Source organism: Mirounga angustirostris, unplaced genomic scaffold, assembly GCF_029215605.1.
Source record: "Mirounga angustirostris isolate CCGP_5_RB_7025 unplaced genomic scaffold, mMirAng1.0.hap1 SCAF_1, whole genome shotgun sequence".
NCBI lineage: Eukaryota > Metazoa > Chordata > Mammalia > Carnivora > Phocidae > Mirounga > Mirounga angustirostris.
In genome coordinates this window covers 49044220-49067379 of record NW_026991709.1, presented here as the reverse complement: position 1 = coordinate 49067379, position 23160 = coordinate 49044220, and the positions used below count along the sequence as shown (strand labels likewise).

General features: G+C 35.6%; 1 protein-coding gene across 1 annotated transcript in view; it reads right to left on the bottom strand.

Moving 5' to 3' along the window:
• ZPLD1 (zona pellucida like domain containing 1) overlaps positions 1 to 23160 on the bottom strand; it is a 66203-nt gene that overhangs the window by 3666 nt on the left and 39377 nt on the right. Inside the window, exons 5-9 of the mRNA XM_064575441.1 lie at positions 23000 to 23072; positions 18495 to 18592; positions 16875 to 16955; positions 6487 to 6658; positions 5137 to 5245 (exon numbers count right to left, since the gene is read on the bottom strand). Coding sequence (XP_064431511.1) covers positions 5137 to 5245; positions 6487 to 6658; positions 16875 to 16955; positions 18495 to 18592; positions 23000 to 23072 — 533 coding nt within the window. The remainder of the gene's footprint in view (positions 1 to 5136; positions 5246 to 6486; positions 6659 to 16874; positions 16956 to 18494; positions 18593 to 22999; positions 23073 to 23160) is intronic.

Below are 23160 nucleotides of genomic sequence, written 5' to 3'. Positions count from 1 at the left end.
TTAAATATGTAGGTGTGTATGTGTCTTTGAGTGTCCGTTATCCGAACTATAAAACGTGTGCAGTTGACTGTTTGATTTGGGAGTATAAATATTATTACAATTAACATGTGTGTAATGCCATACAGTTTACAAAGTGCTGCTTCATGTCATTACATTTTGTCCTCGTAACAGCCATATGGTTTCGCCATTATTGCTACCCCCATTTTACAGATGAAGAAATTTCCATCTGTCCCAGGCTCCATGATGAAGTAAACATATGTTTAAATAAAAGTTCAGTTTCAGACTCCTTTTTCTAAAATAATATAAACTAGTCAAGTATGGAAAATATTTTTAAAGATGAATATATCAAGCTATGAAACCCCAGGATTAGTATTTGAAACAACTGATTGGGAGAATCTGGTGTGATATTTATAAGCCATCTGATGCCATTTCTTTTAAGACATTTGAGTCTCAGCAGAAATGATGATTCTGCTGTTTGAGCCTGAAGTACAATGCTCCAAATTAATAGAGTGCTTATTTATAGTATTCTTTAGAATGGTGTAGTGCATCACTATAGAACAAAAAGAAAAAAAAAAGCACAAATTTTCATTATAGGACACCCTTAGGAAAACCCTAACGTCCAACCAACACTATTTTATAAAGACACTTGTTTCTCATAGAAATGGATGGAATGAATGAACTGTGATCAATTCTTCCAAAGGATTCCCAAGATAAGCTGCCTCACTGGAACATGGAGGAGAATATATAATGCTCTAAAATTCCTTTTTCAAAGTTATTCTTTGTTTACAAATCACACTTATTTGCTTTTATTTACTTATTTATTTGTTTATTTGTTTATTTATTTTTAAGGCTAGAAAGCTCCTTCCTCCTACATGTCCCAAATTAGGTGAAAATGCTAGGACTGGCTGCCCGCACTATTTTCTGCATCCTGAAGTTAATTAAAGAAGTCAGAATATTCCCTCCTCTCCCACATTACCACCAACACTCGTGTAAGAACCCTGCTCCAGGTGTCACTCACGATGACGGGGCTATGGACAAAATTTTCACATGAGACAAACTGTCAAATGAGCCATACCAGCCACAGGTTCTAGGACTCTGAAAAACTGCAAGCGTCCTACTTCTGGCAGGGGGCTAAAATCAAAGCATGTACTATTTGAATAGTATTTGGAATTGCATTTGATAGTGGATAAAGGTAGAGAGAATCACTTTATCTAGTTATTTCCGGTTTCCTTCAATTTCCAGTATCCTGCAATTTGGTCTAGACCGAACGGGGAGGTAGACATTTTCTAGGAGACTTTTTTCACCACACACTCTGTTTTTTTTTTTTCTCTTACACGCACTTGGTCTTACCATGTACATATATGCTAAAAGAAACCTTCTGGAATTAGAACAGGTTGGAATACTAAACTTGGTGGGCTCTTCAAAAAGCATGCAGCTAGCTGAGGACCCATAGGAGGAAAGTGATAGGAGCAACACCATGGCTGTTGGAAAGCCAGAAGGAGCAGATAAATTCTTTTTCTCTGCTTTTCTCTCATATAAGTAGTAGAAATGGAAAAAGTAAACATTAGTGCAAAGATATGTACAGAATAAATATTTTTCCTTTCTTAGCACCAGCGAACTATTTTTTAATCTTCAATTACCTACCTATATAGTAAAATGAACCACATGTTTCAAATTCAGAACTTCCAATTTTTTTTGTTTGTTTGTTTAGAGAGAGGAAGGGAGAAGGGGCTGAGGGGCAGGGAGAGAGAGAATTTTTTTTAAAGATTTATTTGTTTTATTTGAGAGAGAAAGAGAGCAGGGGATGGGGCAGAGGGCGAGAGAGATGATCATCAAGCAGACTCTCCACTGACTGCAGAGTCTGATTCAGGGCTTGATCCCAGGACCGTAAGATCGTGACCTGAGCCAAAATCAAGTATTGGAAGCTCAACCAACTGAGCCACCCTACCGCCCAAGAGAAAGAGTATCTTAAGCAGACTCCACACCCAGCACAGAGCTGACCCAGGGCTCGATCTCACAACCCTGAGATCATAACCAGAGAAATCCATTCAAGACAAGTCCAACTGACTGAGCCCACTCAGGCACCCTGAGAATTTCCAAACTTTTTACCCTCCATTGTGTTATGTTTGTTAATAATCCAGGTCTACTTTTGAACACTAAGATTCCTGAGAGCAAAGACTATGGCCTGTTCTCTAGTGTATTCCCAGTTCCTAGCAGAGTGCCTGTCTCATGTGGAGGTTTGAATGAATTATTAACTCCTCATAAAACTCAATGACATGAGTTGAATATCTTGGCTTGGACTTCTCCATTGGAATTTATGTAATAAAACAATTAGGTACTATTGCTTTCCAGTACTTGCAATTGTGAATTTCCAGAATTGTACCCCATGATAAGCATTTCCCTACTGAATAGTTTTACCATGTGGGGGGTGTAAAATAAGAACACTTCAGGAGTTTTGAGGATTTGAAACTTTGAAGATGTGAATATTTTCCTAAATCAACCAACAAAAGGATTTACAATGTTGGGTAAAATAACCAGAATGTGTTTGATTTCATTAAAACAAAATAAAAGTACTGATCTTAAAACTTATTAAACTTGACCTAAGTTGGATGTCTAAGGGGAAAGGAGCGGTTCAATGAGTAAACAGAGCAAAAATTCCAAGTACCAGAGAGCTTTGAAGAGAGCAAATCAAGCCTGAAATTGGACTTGTCTATATAAAATCGGCCACAGGACCTGGAGAGATAAATTCTAGCTGACCTAAGGTAAAAATAAAGTGAAACTGAGGGAAAAGAAGTAGCCCTGGTCATTAAGCTATGTTTACATAGGATTTTCCTGTGGCTGGATATGGCTTGATTTCTGAGTTCTGTATTTATATAGAATTTAAAATAATAATTTTTACATTATGATACTATAGTATCATAATGTAAACATTATTATATGTGGTCCTCTACACAGTGAGGTCACCATGATTGCCCAGAAATGAGCACCATCATATGGCTATTTATCGAAATTATAAAAAATAAATCCACAGAGAGTAAGAGAGGAATGAAGGGCATCTGGAAGGTTTGAACATGATTCTTTGGGGGCTTTGCCGGTGAGGAGACTGAGTTCACTAAGACAACACTACTGTGTTAGAAAATGAATGTTGGGCGCCTGGGTGGCTCAGTCGTTGGGCATCTGCCTTCGGCTCAGGTCATGATCCCGGGGTCCTGGGATCGAGCCCCGCATCGGGCTCCCTGCTCCACGGGAAGCCTGCTTCTCCCTCCCCCACTCCCTCTGCTTGTGTTCCCTCTGTCGCTGTGTCTCTCTCTGTCAAATAAATAAATAAAATCTTTAAAAAAAAAAAAAGAAAATGGATGTTATCCTTGAGGTAAAAATGGATTGAAATTGGAAAGGAAGAAATTCAGGCATCACATCAGAGGCATTGTGCTCAAGGCATTAGCTGTTTGAGGTTTGAGCACAGATATCTGGGGCGAGTGAATATGGTGTAGGTGAAACCTACAAACCTGCACAGCTGGTTGGCTATGGTAGAATTAGAAACTTCTACTTGGTTAATCTTTACTGGGATTTGGTGATCTTAAAAATGTTGGTCTTTGTAAAAACTTATCTTACACTAACAAATTAATTAAAATGTGTAATATCTAAATTTGATTTGGCCCAGGTAAGAAGGAAGCAAGGAGGTTAATAAGGAGGAAAAGCCACCTACTCAACATAGGCAGAGATGCCACTTTCAAGGGTTTTTTTCTCTTATATAAAACTGACTCTAGATATGCTCCATAGAAATAAAAATATTTTTTATTGTGCCTATCCAAAAGCATTCCTAATTATTGGCAACCAGAGTTGAGTTTCCATGCAGTGTAATTCTATGAGCTATTTCTGACAGCCAGACAGAGATAAGAATTGGGCCTTTCACAAACCACAAATCGGTCATTTTCAAACCATTCAAAACACATACCAAACCTCAGGGAGTGCAGACGAAGTTGGAAACTTCATATTTAATAAATTTCTGCATTATTTTTAAAAACACTTTAGCTTGTTTTTAAATAATGCTATGTCTACACAAACACCGAGGAGTGAATAATTCAAGCATTTGTCTGAACTTTTTAGGCCAAAACCATTCTTTGCTTCATTACCTATTTCAGGCAAAACTTTAACAGGACGCATGGGAGAAAAAGTAAGGATAATCTATTCTGCTTTTTTTAAGACAAATTTAGAGCTATAGAGTAAGAATCTAAAAGGCAACTTCTTCAAACCCCTCGTTTTAAAAATGAAGAAATATTTGCCCAGAGAGGTAACATAAAACCCCATGTCATGTAGCTTGTTTAGACAAAAGCTGGAGCTAGAACCAGTTTTTCTGACTTAACTTTGTGTTGTTTACCCTGCCTGTCTGTTGTACCCAGTTGATTCTGAATGTCTCCGGGTTCACACTGATATAAAGCAATAGCCCTTTGGAGAGTGTGTGCACATGTACATGCATGCACAAATATTTGTATATACAAGAATATATGTGTATAAGCAGTCGTGTCTACTAGATTCATGACCATGACTGGAAGGGGTATGTAATATCCAGGATCCTGAGAAGAAACAAATGGTACTCAAACTGGGCATTTTAAGAAAAGTTTAATAGGACTATTTATAAAGATATAGGGAATTCACAGAGAAAGTCAAGTTCCCTGGGCTACAGGAAGGTTTCTGGCTCTGTGGGAAAAGTTGTCTGGGAGGAACCCTGTGAACTTCACTTTCCATCCTCTGATAGCACCACCTACTGGCCAAACCCAACCAAACGCTGGATGGCAAAGCAGTGGTCGGGGGCAGTTCACACAGGCCAGTCTTCAGGGGCAGAGAGCAGGGCAGGGAAAACGGAGAGTGAAACATGTCCAGCACGGTATATTTGTATACTTGTGTGTGTGTGTGTGCGCATGTGCAAAAAGGGAACTACTGTAAAGACAACATTGCCCTTTGTGTGAAAGTTGAGTAAACAGGAAACTACTGTGAAATTAAAGTTGCTTAGCAGTTTATCTTGTTTCACAGTTAATTAGTGCTGTTTAGAACCCACTTTGAGTTCTCCTTAGAAGCCAAGTAATAAGCCATTTTGGAACAATCTATTACTACACACAAAAGGAGGAATGTTCCTACCACTCCGAGTAATGATGGGACCAGCAGAGAGGATGGCGTTTCCGGACGTGCTCCGGGGACTCCAAGTGGTCCTCCTCCCCGCATCTCTCCTTTCTCTGTGGCTGCAAACCTGAGGTGTTAATGAAAACAAATGAAATTCCACACCGGCACAAAATTGGTTCTTTATGGCCATTTGGAAAGCAGATTCTTTTGGAAGAGATACCACATGTTTAATTTTATTCATTTACTTCTGTGCATTTATTTAATTACTCCGCATATAACTGCTACAGTGTTTCTTATTCTGGCTTGGGTCACATTTCTTATTTCCTCCCGTTATAATTGTGCTTTGCCTCATTAATTTACATAGCTCAATGGTTCTCCTGAAAAAGAGCTGTGTTTATCAAACTTTTCTACTTTTATTTCTCTCAAGACTTTAATAAATCTTTTCCTGAAATTTTGGTCAGCGCAGAGTCAAGGTAATGTGGACTCGCCATTTAACCCCATCTGATATAGCTAGTTAGGACTAAAGTAATCAATTGTTGTGAAGAAATGCATGAATTTGAGCATAAATAAAAACGTATGAAAGCTATTTCAAATTTTAAAATGTGCCTTCATTTTTCTCAGGATAATATTGATATGACCTTAGGGAGACTGTCAGAAATAGATATCTTTTTTTATTCACTAGGAAATTGATTAATATGATGGCTGTATGCAATTCAGATCCACACCTATTTTATAACTTCTAACTTGTAATCCAAGGGATTCCTGGGCTATCAGTCCCAAATCTACCTTTCTAGAGCTGGCCCTACCCCCTCCCTAGGTTTTCCAATCATCCTCTACTCTGTCCCATAACCTTACTGAAGGTCTGGTAGTTCCCTGGTTACTCTGTCTTATGTGTCTGTGAATTTGGTCAGCCTTTGGAATGGGGTTTCTCTCGCACTCTTGATTTTGTCCCCTTGGGGTTCATCCATCTTCAAAGTCACACCCCGGGTTTCATGTCTTCCATCAAACTCCCAATCTCCCCTGTTCTTGCTCTCTCACAATGGTGAATACTGCCTCTTACAACAACCCATGCATGTGTCTGTACCATAACATTTTTGTCTTATTTTCTTCCATGACTGTCTCATGGTCCTCAAAGATCAGCTAAATGAGTTCAGAATTTATGCACACATGTCTGTTTTCCCAATATTATGCTTGGCACAAAGTAGGCATTCAACAGATCTCTACTGCATGAATAAATAAATAAACCCTACCTCAAACTGCTTGGCCTGATGCATATTCACTTTCTATACAGAAATTAGTCCCTAACACTGGATAACCTTTCAGCTTAGATCAATTTGACAATTTAGAATAAAGTTGCTAAAAACATACAGGCATAAGGAAGGGGCAGTCATCAGCTCTGCAGAGCTTGGTAACACAGTGCAGGAAGACGGTGGACATTTTCTGATTCTTGTGTTTCACAAATCGGAACACTTCAAAGGAAAACCGGCCCTGCTGGCTTCTGCCATTTTCAATGATGGTGGTCTGAGGATCTTTGTCACAGCTACATTTTAGGGAATGTGAAAACAGGATGTTACTGGAGATTACCAGCCCACTGGAAATTGTAAACTAATTTCTGCAGTATTAAGACCTAACAAAATCATGCCATGTTACAGACATTTAATAAGAGCATAAGCTAACTCAACAAATACGACAAAAGTGACCTAGATAGTAAAGTTTAAACAGATCAATTTCTGATTATAATAGTACCATCAAATTTTAGAGGGATTATGCTTTCATAAGGTTCAAAAATCCAAACAGTATGAAATATATGTAGTGCAAAGTCTCCCTCCCATCATTGCCCTTGTCTGCACCATTCTACCTCCACATTCAGATCTGCCAGAGGTGACCTCACTTGCTACTGCATCCTGCCAGGGTATATACATAGAGAAGCTGAAGCAATGAATTCTTGTTGTTTCCTCCTTAAAAAAAAACAATAGCACACTATCTACATTGTTTTGTCCCTTGCCTTTTAAAAAATTTAGCAAGGTATTTTAGGGATCTTTCCATATGAGTATTTAGCAAGCCACCTCATTCTTTTTGCATACTATGCAGTATTCCATCACACACATACACCAGTGTTTACTTAATCAGGTCCCTACTTACGTACCTTTGCATTGTTTTAAATCTGCTTTTTACAAAGTAATATGAATAGCCTTATAATACATTATTTTGAACATATGCAGTTATCTGTACAATATCATTTAATAGATTTTGCCACATTGCCCTCTATAAATATTGTTGCATTTTGTACTCCCCCAGTAATGTTTGAAAAAAATCCTTATTTACCCCAGAGCTACATCAACGAAGTGTATGGAAAAAAAAAATGGATTGTTCACTATTGGGTAGGAAAAATAAACTGTCACCATATAATTTTAATTTGCATTTTTGTCAGTGGAAATGACTATGTGCGTCTTTTCATATACATTAGAGCCATCTGTATCTCTTTATCTGAAAATTGTTTATGTCCTTTGCCTAAATTTCTATTTTGTTGTTGGCTTTTTCCTTCTGATTCCTACAGGTTCTTTATGTGCTAGGAATACTAGTCCTAGTCCCTTGTTTGTTATATAAGTTGCAAATTATTTTACTTTGTTGCTTAGCTTTGGACATTTCTTGAGTGTGCTTGTGTGTGTGTTCATACATACACAGGAGCTTTATTTTTATGTTAAATTTTCAATATTTCATCATATGGCTTTTAGTAAGTCATATCTTGTTTCATTGTGCTTTACTTTATTGTGCTTGCAGAGATTGTGATTTTTACAAATTGAAGGTTGGTGGCAACCCTGCCTCGAGCAAGTCTAGTGGCACCATTTTTGCAACAGCATTTGCTTACTTCCTGTCTCTGTGTCACATTTTGGTAATTCTCACAATATTTTAAACTTTTTCATTATTATTATATTTGTTATGGTGATCTGTGATCAGTGATGTTTAATGTTGCTATTGTAATTTGCATCCCCCCAAACTATGCCCCTGTAAGACAGTGAAGTTAACTGATAAATGTGTGTTCTGACTGTTCCACCAACCAGATGTTCCCCCATCTCTTTTTCTCTCCTCAGGCCTTCCTATTCTCTGAGATGCAATAATTTTGAAATTAGGCCATTTAATAGCCCTACAATGGCCTCTAATTGTTCAAGTGAAAAGAAGAGTCACACATCTCTCATTTTAAATCAAAGCTAGAAACAATTAAGCTTAGTGAGGAAGGCATGTTGAAAGCTGAGACAGGCTGAAAACTAGGCCTCCTGCACCAGTTAGCCAAGTTGTGAAAGCAAAGGAAAAGTTCTTGAAGGAAATTAAAAGGGCTATTCCAGTGAAGACACGAATGATAAGTGAAACAGCCTTATAACTGATATGAAAAAAGTCTTAGCAGTCTGGAGAGCAGATCAAACTAGCCAAAACATTCCCTTAAACCAAAAGCTAATCCAGAACAAAGCCCTAAATCTCTTCAGTTCTAGGAAAGCTGAGGGAGATGAGGAAGCTACAGAAGAAAAGTTTGAAACTCGCAGAGGTTGGTTCATGAGGTTTAAAGAAAGAAGCCGTCTCCATAACATCAAAGTAGAAGGTGAAGCAGCAAGTGCTGATGTAGAAGCTGCAGCAGGTTACCCAGCAAGTTCACACGATGTCCATTCTGCAACCCAAGGATCAAGGAATAATTTTGACTTCAAGTCTTATTATTTAAGAAATACATTTTGTAAGGCTATAGGTGCCATTGATAGTGATTCCTTTGATGGATCTGGGCAAAGTTAATTGAAAACCTGGAAAGGATTCACCATTCTAGATGCCATGAAGAAGGTCAAATTATCAAATGACTGGACTTTGGAAGAAGTTGACCCCAAGCTTCATGGATGACTTGGAGGGGTTCAAGACTTCTATGGAGAAAGTAATTGCAGATGTGGGGAAAATAGCAAGAGAACTAGCAATTAGAAGTGAAGTGTGAAAATGTGACTGAATTACTGCAATCCCATGATAAAACTTTAACAAATGAGATATTTCTTATGGATGGGCAAAGAGCGTGGTTTCTTAATATGGAATCTACTCCCGGTGAAGATGCTGTGAAGATTATTGAAATGACAACAAAGGATTTCATATAAAAACAGTTGTTAAAACAGCAGGGTTTGAGATGATTGACTCCAGTTTTCAAAGAAGTTCTACTGTGGGTAAAATGTGGATAAAATCAAACAGCACTGCATACTACAGAGAAATCGTTAGTGAAAGGAACAGTCAACCAATGTGGCAAACTTCATTGTTGTCTTATTTTAAGAAATTGCCACAGTAATCCCAGCCTTCAGAAACCATCCTGGTCAGTCAGCAGCCATCAACATTGAGGCAAGACTTTCCACCAGCAAAAATATTATAACTCGCTGAAAGCTCAGATGATGGTTAGCCTTTTTTAGCAATAAAGTGTATTTTAATGAAGGTATGTACATTGTTTTTTAGGCACAATGCTATTGCACACTTAATAGACTACAGTATAATTTAAACATAACTTTATATCCCCTGCAAAATCAAAAAATTCAATTGACTCATTGTATTGAAATGTCCTTTACCGGAGTGGTCTGGAACCAAACCCACAATATCTCCAAGGTCTGTCTGTATTTGGACCAAAGATGGATCATTCTTACTCCAAAGTTTTAAAAATATTTCTTATGTTAATATGGTTTCTTCTGCCACTTTTAAAGCTGTAGTTTTTGCATTTAAATTAATAATCTATTTAAAGTTTATTATGGTATATTAAATGAACTATAGATCCAGGACAATATTTTCCTCATGGTTATGCACTGTCCAACACTATTTTTAAAATCTCTGTTTATTCTACTGATTCATGATAGCACAGTCTATCATATCGTAAATTCCCATATGTTTTGGATCTATTTCTCAACTCACTATTCTAATCTTTGTCTATGTGGCTAATCTTGCATAATCACATTCCTTTAATAATTTTAGAACGAAGTATAATATCTGGTAGGGCCATTTCCATGTTTTGGGGTATTTTGTGGATTTGTTCTTCCCTTTTCTTGATTAGGTTAACCTGTGATTCTCTATTTGTTTTTTCAAAGAACTTTATTTATTGCAAAATTTTGGTTCATATTTCCAATTCTGATCCAAGTGTTATTTAAGTGTTTTAAACTTCTACATAGTGGTGACTTTCTGTTTTCATATTGTTAAGCATTGTCAGCTATTAATATATAGCTCACTGACTATATCATTCAGATCTTCTATACCCTTACCTAATTGTTGGCTACCAGATCTGAGTTTCCTGAGAGAGGGGAATTAAAGTCTCCCATTTTTATTATATTTCTGACTATGTCTTTTTATAGTTCCCCTTGTTTTCACTTGATGAAACCTTTGCTTTCATCCAGGGCATCCTTTCTTTATGTTGATGTAAGTCTTCCTTCAATTTAGGGAAGTATTCCTGGAATATATTTTTAATTGCTTGTTCTATTATTTTGGATTCTTTGTAGGGAAGGGGGAATTCCAATTATGTATATTAGACATGTATTGGATTCCCTTGGCCTACATTTTATTTCTATCCTTTCTACTCTAATCCTTTTTATCTTTTCCTTTATATTTGTTTCTTTTTATTTGCATCTTCCAAGTTTTATTTTCTCTGTCCCATACTGTGCTTTCTGCTGTGTCTATTTTCCGTAGAACACCTAACTGTGTCTTCCTCCTGTTTTACAGAAATGTTTCTGTAACACATTTTTTTCCTATTCCATCTTAAATTCTTCCAGTTCCCCTTTCTCATTCTTTTTTTAAAATTATATTTAATTTTAAATTCCATTTAACATACAGTGTTAGATTAGTTTCAGGTGTACAATATAGTGATTTAACAATTCCATACATCACCTGGTGCTCATCACAACAAATACACTCCTTAATCCCCATAGACTTACGTTTTTATCATAGTATCATATGTATGTGTATATTAAATATAACATGCTTTACTTTCAACAATATGCATTTATACTCAAAATTTTCATATTCAATTTTAGTAAAAATATCTATCAGCACAATCTCAGTTTAGTAATTAATAAGTATTTTTTATTATGTTATGTTAATCACCATACATTACATTCATTAGTTTTTGATGTAGTGTTCCATGATTCATTGTTTGCATATAACATCCAGTGCTCCATGCAGTACGTGCCCTCTTTAATACCCATCACCAGGCTAACCCCTCCCCTTCACCCCCCTCCCCTCTAGAACCCTCAGTTTGTTTCTCAGAGTCCATAGTCTCTCATGGTTCATCTCCCCCCTCCGATTTCCCCCCCTTCATTTCCCCTTTCTCATTCTTGTAGCCTTCCCTTTTACTGTCCTATCCTTTCCTACCTGAGTTCTTATAATTCTATCACTATGACTACAATTTTTTTTAAAGATTTATTTATTTATTTGACAGAGAGAGAGAGTGCACACAAGTGGGGGAAGGGACAGAGGGAGAGGGAGAGAGAGAATCTCAAGCAGACTCCCTGCTGAGTGTGGAGACCAAAGCAGGGCTTGATCCCATGACCCTGAGATCATGACCTGAGCCGAAATCAAGAGGTGGATGCTTAACCAGTCAACTGAGCCACCCAGGGACCATGCCATCACTATGATTTTTCTTTTAAGAGAACTTCATTTAGACATTAGAATAACCTTCCTAATAAAATTTCATCTTTTCAAAGTGCTATATAAATGGAATCATGCAATATGTAACCTTTCTGGGATCTGATTTTTTTACTCTGTAATTATCTAGAGATACATCTATGTTATGTGTATCATAATCCATTCTTTTTTATTTAGGAGTAGTATTTCATGCCATGGATATACCACAGTTAAATTATTTACCTATTGAAGAATATCCATTTTTTTCCAGTTTTTGGCTATTGCAAATAAAGTTATCATTAATATTTGTGTACACATTTTTTTGTGTGAGTCTCTTACATAAACCTCATAATCACTGAGAAAAATGTCCAGGAATGCAATTGCTAGATTGTAGGGTAGTTACATATTTCATTTTCTTGTTTATTATTGTATTTTTAAGTACTAAATTTTCCATTTGTTTCTTCTTTATGTCTTCCATTTCTGTTCAGAGACTTCCCATTTCATTGTTAAGGCTTTCTATTTTTTCATTTGTTATAAGGATGTTTGCTATTGCCTGTTAAAACTTTTTATGATGACTGCTTTAAAATCTTTTTTTAGATAATTCTAAACTCCCTGTCACATTTATTTTTGTCCTTTTCCCATTCATTTTGAGATCTTCCTGATTGTTGTTGTGACAAGTGATTTTTACTGAACCTAGGACATTTGGACCACTATTTTATGAGACTCAGGATCTTATATAAACCTTGTATTTTAGCTGGCTTCCTTTGCCAACACTTCATCAGGGAAGGAGGGATGCTGTCATTATTGCCAAATAGGAGTAGAAACCCAGACTCCTTGGACTTTCTTGACCCCCAACGAGTGGGGATCTTGTTAATGCTGGGTAGGGTGGGAGTTTCTACTCCCCATTAGGCACCCACTAATATCTCCTTGACTAGCTGGGGTAGGAGTGGCCTTCCACCAACACCCCAAGGACTATGGTCTTGTATGTAATAGTAAATGCCTGACTCTCCACTGGGACTCCTTTGACATCAACCCAATGGGGCATATAAGGGTATTTCACTATTGCCAGGTGAGAGTAGAAGTACAGAATCCCCACTCGCCTTCTCTGAAATCATCCCATAGGGGAGATTGGGATACCTTGTTATAGCCAGACAAGGATGGAAATTTGGCTGTCCACTCAGTCTTTGTTGGCCTGGGTGGGAATGAAGCCACAGTTTATTTTGTGGTTTTATTTTGTGGTATTAAACCAGAGTAGCACAATTATTGTGTAAGTTTTCTGTTTTACTTTGGCTTGAGAGGACAGGCTTTATCATCATTCATTCATTCATTTGGACAGGCTTATCACCCATTCATTTATTTATATATATCTGTGCCCCCTAGTATTTTGAGTTACTAACTTCTTCAGCTCTAAGTCTGGAATATATGAGACTAAAAGAAAACCCAGGGAACTCACCACAATATCATTCATCAGATCTCAAAGTACCTAGCTGGTTGAACCTGATCTCCATCTTTTTATCTTTTTATATTTATTTTGTATATAATATTAAGGGATTTTTTTGTACTTAGCAGGAGGAATAGGCAAAACTCTATCTACTCAATCTTCCCAGGAATGTTTTCAGGTCATTTATTTTTACTACAAAGAAGGATACCAATTTTTCTTTTTTCTTGTTTATTTACCTTCTCTTTCCTTCCCTTTCCTTCCATTACTTTCCTTGCCCTTGTCTCCTCTCTTCACCCTTGACAATTTTTGCCTTGCCTCCTTATTCTTTCTTTCCTTCCCCTATTGTCCTTCTCTTCTCTGTTGTTTCAATTCCTTTTCTTTTCTTTTTTTTAACCTTTGACTTCCTTCATCCATCTCTCTCACCCCCAAGTCTCTGTGTCTGGCAACCACTAATCTGTTCTCTGTATCTATGATATCTATGAGAGGTTTTTTTTTTTTTTTTCCCATGATATCCATTCACAATTTCTTTATCCAGTCATCAATCAATGGACACTTAAGTTGTTTCCATGTTTTGGCTATTTTAAATAATGCTGCAATGAGCATGGAGGTGCATATATCTTTTTGAGTTAGTGTTTTCATTTTCTTGCATAAGTACCCAAGAGTGGAATTGCTGGATCAAATAGTGATTCTATTTTTAATTTTTTGAGGAACCTCCATAGTGTTTTCCATAGTGGCTGTACCAATTTACATTCCCACCAACAGTGCACAAGGGTTCCCTTTGCTCCACATCCTCACCAACACTTGTGATTTCTTATCTTTTTGATGTAGCCATTCTAACAGGTGTGAGGTGATATCTCTATTTAGTATTTGTTTGCATTTCTTTGATGATTGATGGTGTTGAACAGCTTTCAGGTACCAGTTGGCCATCTCTATGTCTTCTTTAGAAAATATCTATTCATATCTTCTGCCCATTTTTTGATAAGATTGTTTTTTTACTGTTGAGTTATAGGAGTGCTTTATATATTTTATTTTTTTAAGATTTATTTATTTACTTGAAGGGGGGCAGAGGGAGACAAAGAGAGAGAATCTCAAGCAGACTCCCTACTGAGCACAGAGCCCGACTCCAGTTTCAATCTCACAACCCTGAGATCATGACCTGAACTGGTATTGAGAATTGGACACTTAACCAACTGAGTCACCCAGGTGTTCCTTTATATATTTTATATATTAGCCTCTCATCAGATATATGTTTTGTAAGTATTTTCTATTTAGTAGATTGCCTTTTCATTTTGTTGATGATTTCCTTTGCTGTGCAGAAGATTTTAGCTTGATATAATCCCATTTGTTTAATTTTGCTTTTGTTGCTTTATGGTTACTTTTCAGTAAAAAAATTAATGTTGCAATGTTTAATTGCAAATCTTATCTGTTTCATAGCAACCTTTTCCAGTGAGTTTAATTTATCTTTAAATTTTTTTTTCTCAGCTATTTTTTACATTTCTTGTGTAGTACATTGGAACACTGTAAGCAGTATCTTCATTGCTTAACATTCACATTTGAAAGAGTTGGATTTCCCTAGACTTGTCCTTTTCTGAGGACTCTTTGGGCAATGTGGAACAGTAATGACCTTCCTCAAGGATTTCCTCAACTCAAGGTTACCTTGCCTTTGTTTTAGAGGGACAGACAAGTTTCCATTTAATGTGCACTAATTGTATAGTTGAGTTTTCCTTGCCTCTCTGAACCTAAAGATGTTCAAAAGTTCTACTATCAGCTCCATGTTCCTCAGCTTCACTTACAAGCCTTTTCCACCAAGGCCCTTGTCTTCCCAGGTGAATCCTTCACTTTTTAGAAGGTATACTTTTCCTGGCACTTTCTGAGTTCTGCCACTTCTGAGGCTCTGGTCATTCTCTATCCCTTCATTCTCCACATTCTCCAGGGCTGTTGGCTTGTTGGTTTTCGGCCCTGTTCCTGGCAACTCCCACTCAGAGTGGTACCCTCTCCTTCTGGGTGTGCATCTCTCCTGGCTGTTTCTGAAATCTGCTACCACCGGGACGCCTCAACATTGACTTTTCTTCCCTGCTTCTCCTGCCACCTCTCCCCACACTGCTTCCTGCAGGCCTCCCTCTGCACCATTTGCTCTTGATCTTAATTATTTTTATCAACACAAACACATATTTGGGGATTTCTCAGTTTTCTTTTTCACCTACTTTCACTAACACTGACATTTGAGAAACTGATTTAGTTACTCATTTCACTCTCTGTAGTTCTAATAAGAACACCAAAGAGATTCAGCCCTAAACCATAGTCATACTAGAAGTCTGATGATCATATTCCAGATTATCAGCATGTGATCATTATAGAAATTTTGGAAAATAAGAAAAACATCAAAACAAAATGGTCCACAATCTTACCATGCATAAATAACCACTGTCAGCCTGTTGATGTATTTCCTTACAGTCTATCATATATTATACAAATGAGGTTCATTGTGCATACAATTATATATGCTGATTCTTTCACTTCATATTTCAAATCACTTAAATTTTAAGGAATCACATATTTCCAAGGATAAAAATACCAAGAAGACAGAAAGGTAGAAGATAAAATAGAACCAATCTTTTTTTTCTGTTTTATAAATAGCTTTATATAATTTAGTGCCTGTATGAGCTCCCAAATCACTAGTTCTCCATAATTCACCTAGCCATTTCCTCACTGCTGAACATCCAGTTTGTTCCCAAGTTTTAGTATTTTAAATATCAATGATAGATCAGAAATCATAAATATTTTAGAATATTCTTCCAAATTTGTGGGTGTAGCATCAAAGAATATGGAATTTTTTAAGGCTTTTGATACATATTAACATTTTTTTCCCAAAAATGTTGCCCAAATTAACACTTACAGCAATAGGATATAAGAATATCAGTTTGACCTTGCCTCTGACCATCATCTTAACCTTGATTAGCCAATAAAACATATTCTTTTGGTTTCCCATCATATTGCTCCCATCGTGTGTCAATAAGCAGCAGTGATCTGAGCCAGCTGCATTTTATAAGCATGAGTAGAAGCCATTGCTTGAATCTCAAGTCTTCTCTGCTGTCAGATAAAAATGCTGAAAGGAAACTGGGATGATTGAATGTTTTTATGATCAATGTCCCCTTTCCCTAAATGTAGATTACATTCACTCTATCATTGTCTATTGGAGAATGAAGTTGAAGTTATTGGCTCTGATAAAAAAGGAGTAGTAGGCTATATCATACTTTCATATTAAATACTGATAAATGAAGAAAAGCATTTGGGGGTCTAAATTATCCAGACCATTACTTTAATTTTACTCTCCCTGACATACAATGAGAATCTAGCTGCGAATAAATAGTACCTCCCACTGCCTTTCTCTGACTGCCAATAATATCCTAACCATGCTTTTTCTAAGACAGTGAAATATTCCCATATGTCCCAAACATGAATAAAACATCTTTGATGGACCTAACTTACTTGCAATTCTCATTCAACAATAGCTTTATCAGCATTTTGTGTTGAAAACTCTTCTCAACTGTTTTACTTCCAGCTTTGTAAGGACTAAAAGCTCACAATGTAAAACTTTAAAGTTAAAGGCTACAGAAGTGTCCTACAATTTGTTTATGTAACTTGGAGTTTTCATTTCAATTATCTACAATTGGGTCTTTGCTATCAATACAAGACTTACCTAAGGAAGAGATCATATCGAATATCATCATTTGGGTTCCCTGATGGGGTTGTGTAGCAATAATCCATTAAGACATTCCATCTGCAGAAAGAGGTAAGCATAATCCAGAGTCAGAATTTCCTTTTGAGTATTAGTTACTAATCCAAGGGAAGTAAATATTGACAAACATCTTACCCCCACAGGATAGGACTATATTTTTGTTGGTTATTTCAGAGGCTTCTTGTTTTAAAATGTTCTCCTAAGCTCAAGGTGTTTAAAAATCTGCAGCAAATTGCGATCTGACATCAAGTGGGGTTAAGGCTAATATCACATACACAAAAAAATTGTGTACATGATAGCTGTTCAAAGTCTGAAGAAACAAAAGCCGGAAGTGAGCTACAGAGATGCTTCTATATTCACTATGAACAACAGCCTTTTGTTTCCAGAAGTTACTATCTCTAAAAATGACAGAAGATAGGGCGCCTGGGTGGCTCAGTTGGTTAAGCGACTGCCTTCAGCTCAGGTCATGATCCTGGAGTCCCGGGATCGAGTCCCGCATCGGGCTCCCTGCTCGGCGGGGAGTCTGCTTCTCCCTCTGACCCTCCCCCCTCTCATGAGCTCTCTGTCTCTCAAATAAATAAATAAAATCTTTAAAAAAAAAAAATGACAGAAGATATTACAATGCCACATACAGCAAGAAGTTTGGTGCATAAATTATACACTGAAAATTATGCCAGAATCAGTGGTGGTGAGAGTGGGAGTCCATGATAGACGCTGTTTTAGGTAAAAGAAAACCATGAGGCAAATACACAGCCTTCCTCCACAAGGCCATACTGTGCCTACATTATTTCATTCTAACTCCGGTGTTATAAAAATGACTAGTCTATAGGAAGTAAATGACAATAATTTTTTTAAATCCTGCATTTGATAAGATAATTTTAAAGAATCATATATATCCAAGAATAGCAATACTAAGAAAGAAAGGGAGAAGGTAAAGAACTAAATTTCCAGAGTATACTGGAGAATACTCTTCAGGATGCAAAGTTTATGTAATAATATGTGATTGGATCTTTATAATAATATTGGATTGGATCTTCAGCTTGTGAATTCCCTTTCAATTTTGATCATTCTGGATTATCTAAAACGTGATCATATGAAACTTGATTATATGAAACTTGATCAGTTTGGGGTTTCTTACGGAGATGTTTCTGAAGTTCATTTTATATAATTTTGGCCCAGATCACTATGAGGAGAGTCCTCTTGTTTTTTTAATAAATTTGCATTGAATAATAACATACACATAAAAAAGTGCACAAATCATCAATGTTCACAAAATGACTACATCTGATTCATCATCTTTCAGATGAAAGACGAGAACATTGTGGTATCCCAGAAGATCTGCCACTTCCAGTAATTCTCCCTCCCTTTTTATGGGAAGACTTGTTATTTTCCAATTAATGACACAAAGTGTCACTCCCTAATCTTTGTAATTTGTTATTTCTACTTATTAGCATTCCTAAATGGTGTGACAATGACAGTATTTTTTAAATTAAAAATGAATGTACTATTTTTATGATTCATGAGGCTTTCCGTAGTCAAAATGTTTTAACCAACAGAAAAAAAAAAAGAGTTTGAAAATACCTGCCATCCAGATTAGTGGCTTGTACAGCTGCAAATACTTTGGTTTTCAAAGGTAATCCGATACTTGGGATAATTAACTGCTGACTGTAGGTTGAATCCTAATGATGAAAAAAATGAGCAATTAATCTGTCATTGTCCCACTTAAAACAATAATGTCATATAAAAAAGGGAGCAAATCAACATAAATATACAGAATCAACCCCAAAGAGGATCTAGTTAATCCTTTAGTTTCTCAGCAGAACTGTTCTTAAACTATATCCAGTAACAAATTCATTTCCATGCATAAATCTTTTTGTTTCCATGGCTTATCATATATTATTGTTAATGTTCTGTATATTTAAATTGCATTCAATGGTTAATAGTCAGTAGTTAATACTTAACTTGTTTAATAATCAATTGTCAATAGAGTTTATTTAAATTAATACTTCATTTACTTAAATTACTTAGTGGCTAATACTCAGTTTCTTTAAGTTACATCTACTTCAGTTTAAGCCCTTTGCCATTGGAGTTATAGGTCTTTATGCTCTTGATAATCTCTCATTTGCCCAAAATCACTTATCTGGCAATTTGAAAGTACCAAAATGTATTTGAAAACCAAAAAAGAGACCAACATGTCCTCTAAGTTGCCAAAATGCATGCCATGGAGTTCCTTCACCGAATTCCTTGGCAGTTACTTATAGAAGGGTGTCTCAGGGCTTCACTTCCACCTTTTTACCCTTATTTTACAACAATTCTCAAGAGCTTATTTGTATCACTGCCCAACTTACAATATTAAATCAATATGTTAGAAATTGAGAGCTGAAAGCTTTAATTTGATAATGAAGAAAAAACAGAAAAAAATTGTAGGGAAAAAAAAAGAAGAAAAGAAAAGAACTTCTAAAAATGTAAGCTGTCAAATCATTTAGCATGCAAGCAAACTGTTTCCCCCAAATTTAGTAACCCTGAAGACAGTGCTATTTTGCAGCAAAGGAAAAATATTAATGTTCATTATGAAATTTCAAAGACATCAAGCAAAGGCAAAATACACAGCATATTCTGTTTAAGAAGGCCGGAAAGAAAGCAACAGATTTTGAATTTTTGAAATTATAAATTTTTAAAATTATGGTTTGGACACTTTACTTTTGAAACAGTTGCACTTGTATGGAACATTTCATTCCCAAATAAAGTCAGATAAATGAGGGATTATATGCTGTACTTATTTTCTCTATTTCTGTGATATATGATAATAGCTCCTTCAACATTTCTAATAGGTAGTATTTTTATTTATCTTTCTGGCTCCCTTTGCAAACTTCTCCAAGTATTCCACTTCATTAAATATACAGATCTTATACTTGCATCAGCAGGGTCCAGAAGAATGTTTACTTTTTTACAAGTATCATACTGCTAAGTCATTTGCAAATGATGTGACTCAGCTGTGGTTTAATCATGAATTATCACATTTTTCCTCCTAAAATTGCTTCTAAAGGTTTTTTTTTTTACTTTGTTTTGTATATTTGCTTTTTTATTCTTGTTAGGACAATATTGTCTGTAAAGTCAATTATATTTATTTTAGATTTTTTTCTTCAACTTTTAAAAAATGTTCATAATTACTGTAGTACTATCTCAGATTTACTCTTTCTGTATTTCCTCAGAAGAGACTAGTATTTAGGTACAATTCAAATTCACAAAGTCATCTTCATTTCCATTTCCACAGAGGAGAACACCAATACATTTATATTACATAAAAATAAGGCCACAGTCCAACTTAAAATAATCCACATTTGGAAATCTCATAGTCAATAAAAGTCATCCTTTTTTATAAATATAATTTTCCTAAGTATACTTACTGCACTTCCAGAATACATAAATATAAACAATTGCATGAATGCAAACTAGGTACAACTTTTCCTTTCCAAAGAATGAGAGTTGTAGGTATATAACTTTTCATCATTCCTATGGGCTAAAAGTCAAAAACTCTGCATGTGAAATAGGAAGATACAGCCAGTGATGGTTATAAAATAATACTCATTTTGAAATGTTGCAATGAAATTACATATGGACAACTAAATGTTAGTGTTCCAAACAAATAATAAGTATGATTTTGGATCAGTTAGTGAAAGGAAACCAATTTTTTTTTCTAGTCTAAATTACTAGTTTTTTTTCCTTGTTATTACAATACAATTGACTGTATTCCCTAGGCTATACTTTCCACCTTTGTGACTTATTTACTTTAAAACTGGAAGCTTGCATAAACTACTAGTTTGGTAATATCCTGTATCATGGCAAAATATTACATCCATGCCATGTTAAAAAAGTAGTTGGGGGCAGTGAGGCTCTTCTATATGATACAGTAATGATGGATCCAAGTTATCAACATTCATCAAAATCCACAAAATATACATGAAGAGTGAAACCAAATATAAACTATGGACTTCAGTTAATATATATATGGGTTCATCAACTGTAACAAATATACCCCAAAATTCAAGGTGTAAGTAATAGAGGAAATTGTGTACAGGCACAGGAGTTCTGTGGGAATCTCTGTATTTTCAGATCAGTTTCTCTGTAAACCTAAAACTGCTCTAAAAGTTTGTCTATTAATTAAAAAAACATTTTGTGGAGAAATGGTTAAATTTCATTAAATAATTGTTTAGTAAATAACTTCTAAAATTCAATTTAGTTTTTTAATTCAACCATTAATGACACCTTTATTGCAAACTGGTTAAAAATGAGATGTGTTTATTCTATTTTCTGAATTATATTTTTTAAAATATTTTATTTATTTGAGAGAGAGAGATAGCAAGAGAGAGCACGAGTAGGGGGGGGAAGGAGGGATGGGGAGAGGGAGAAGCAGACTCCCCTGCTGAGCAGGGAGCCCAATGCTGGGCTGGATCCCAGGACCGCAGGATCATGACCTGAGCCGAAGGCAGATGCTTAAACAACTGAGCCACTCAGGCATCCCCTGAATTATATTTTTAGAACCTGTTCCCATCAGAGCTCTCAGGATGTTGAGTCTTATCAAATAAAAAGCATGACACATCAAAAAAAAATGAGAAGTGTTTTGACATTACCTATTTTATTTATAGTCTGATATCAAACAATTGGTTAACCTTTTTACCACAGAATTAAAATCTTAAGGTTATCACCAAATTACAGGCTTTTATTTAGCATTAAGATTCTAGCAAGTTTTGAGGGATTATGTCTAGTTAGCAACAGGAGAATACTATTTCTAATGATAAAGGAAAGACCCTCATAGCAAAGCTCTCCCCAAATCCACACATCTAAATTTCTATTTTCTGCTTTTCCAGTAAGAGAATAGTTTTATTTCACAAAAAATAATGGTGTCATTAAATGCCATGTGGGTATATTTTTTTACTTTTTTAGGATCAGGAAGTTTCATCTTTGTTTCATTCAAATATAACAAATAATACTGAATCCAAACCAGTCACCTCAATTCTACCCCAGGGAGCTTACACATATAAATCAACAGATAGGAATTTTCCAATGTAAAAATATTGCTCAAAACAATAATAAATATCTGGCCATATTGGGAATGAATATTGGCACATATTTGCCGAGCATTGTGGAATCGAGTAACTTGGCAGTTTCTTCTTGCAGAGGAAAGTCTGGAAATCACAGAAAGGCAATCTTCATTCCAACAGATTTTAATTTGTTATTTAAAACTCAGTGGTGTCAGACTACAAACTTATAAACATGATTTTTTTAAATGCCTTTGGAAAATGTCCTACTACAATATTTATAGCTCATTATATTCAAAGTATAAAGCACTGACTTTTAAATCAGTTGCATGAATTATAACTCAGTGCCATGATGACATGAATAATAATGTAAAAATCAGATTCATAATTTACAAAAATGTTGGTTGATAGATTGAAAAATTGATATTTAAATCAGGCATTTAAAATGTATGAATAAAAACTTTTAATCAACATGAAAATATCATTTGGGGGATTAATGTTAGAGTTATAAATAGAAATCCATGTATTTTTCACGTCTTGCTGCCACTGTCGATATTTACATGACAAGAGTTTAGACAATACTATGTAGTCAACCCAAATTATTTCAAATGTGACATAATTGTCATCAGCCAAAACCCATATTGAAAATATTAACACATTCATCACCAAGAAAAGTATCATTTGGACTTTTCCTATCTTTTTATCACAAAAATATTACTTCCAAAATCTTGACCCTGACTATGGCTACACGCACATGCACACAAATAAATATATACATATAAATGTAGATAGACACTTGGAGTAACTATGTAGAATCACATTTACAAAATAAAATCGAAGTCATTTATCAACTTTTAGGAAGTAATGGAGTTTTTAGTATACCTTTATCACTAAGATGTATAAAAATGCTGGTAAAGATGGGTAAATGTTACCAAAGTATAACAGGGTTAATGTGGCTTTTGGTGGATTTTGATATAAAATCCATCCGCATAAATGGCTCCTCAGAACAGTGAGAGGGAACATAACATCCTTCACCCATCAACTTACATTATAAAGGAGCAGGTTCAAAGTGCTGACAAATGTACCATTGTTCTCTCTCACAGAAATAGCAGCTGAGGACCTAAAATAGATTTAGAGAAAGGAAAGCATTGATGAGATTTTAAATTAAAAGTTTCAGTTATACATTAATGTTGGATTTAAGGCACTAA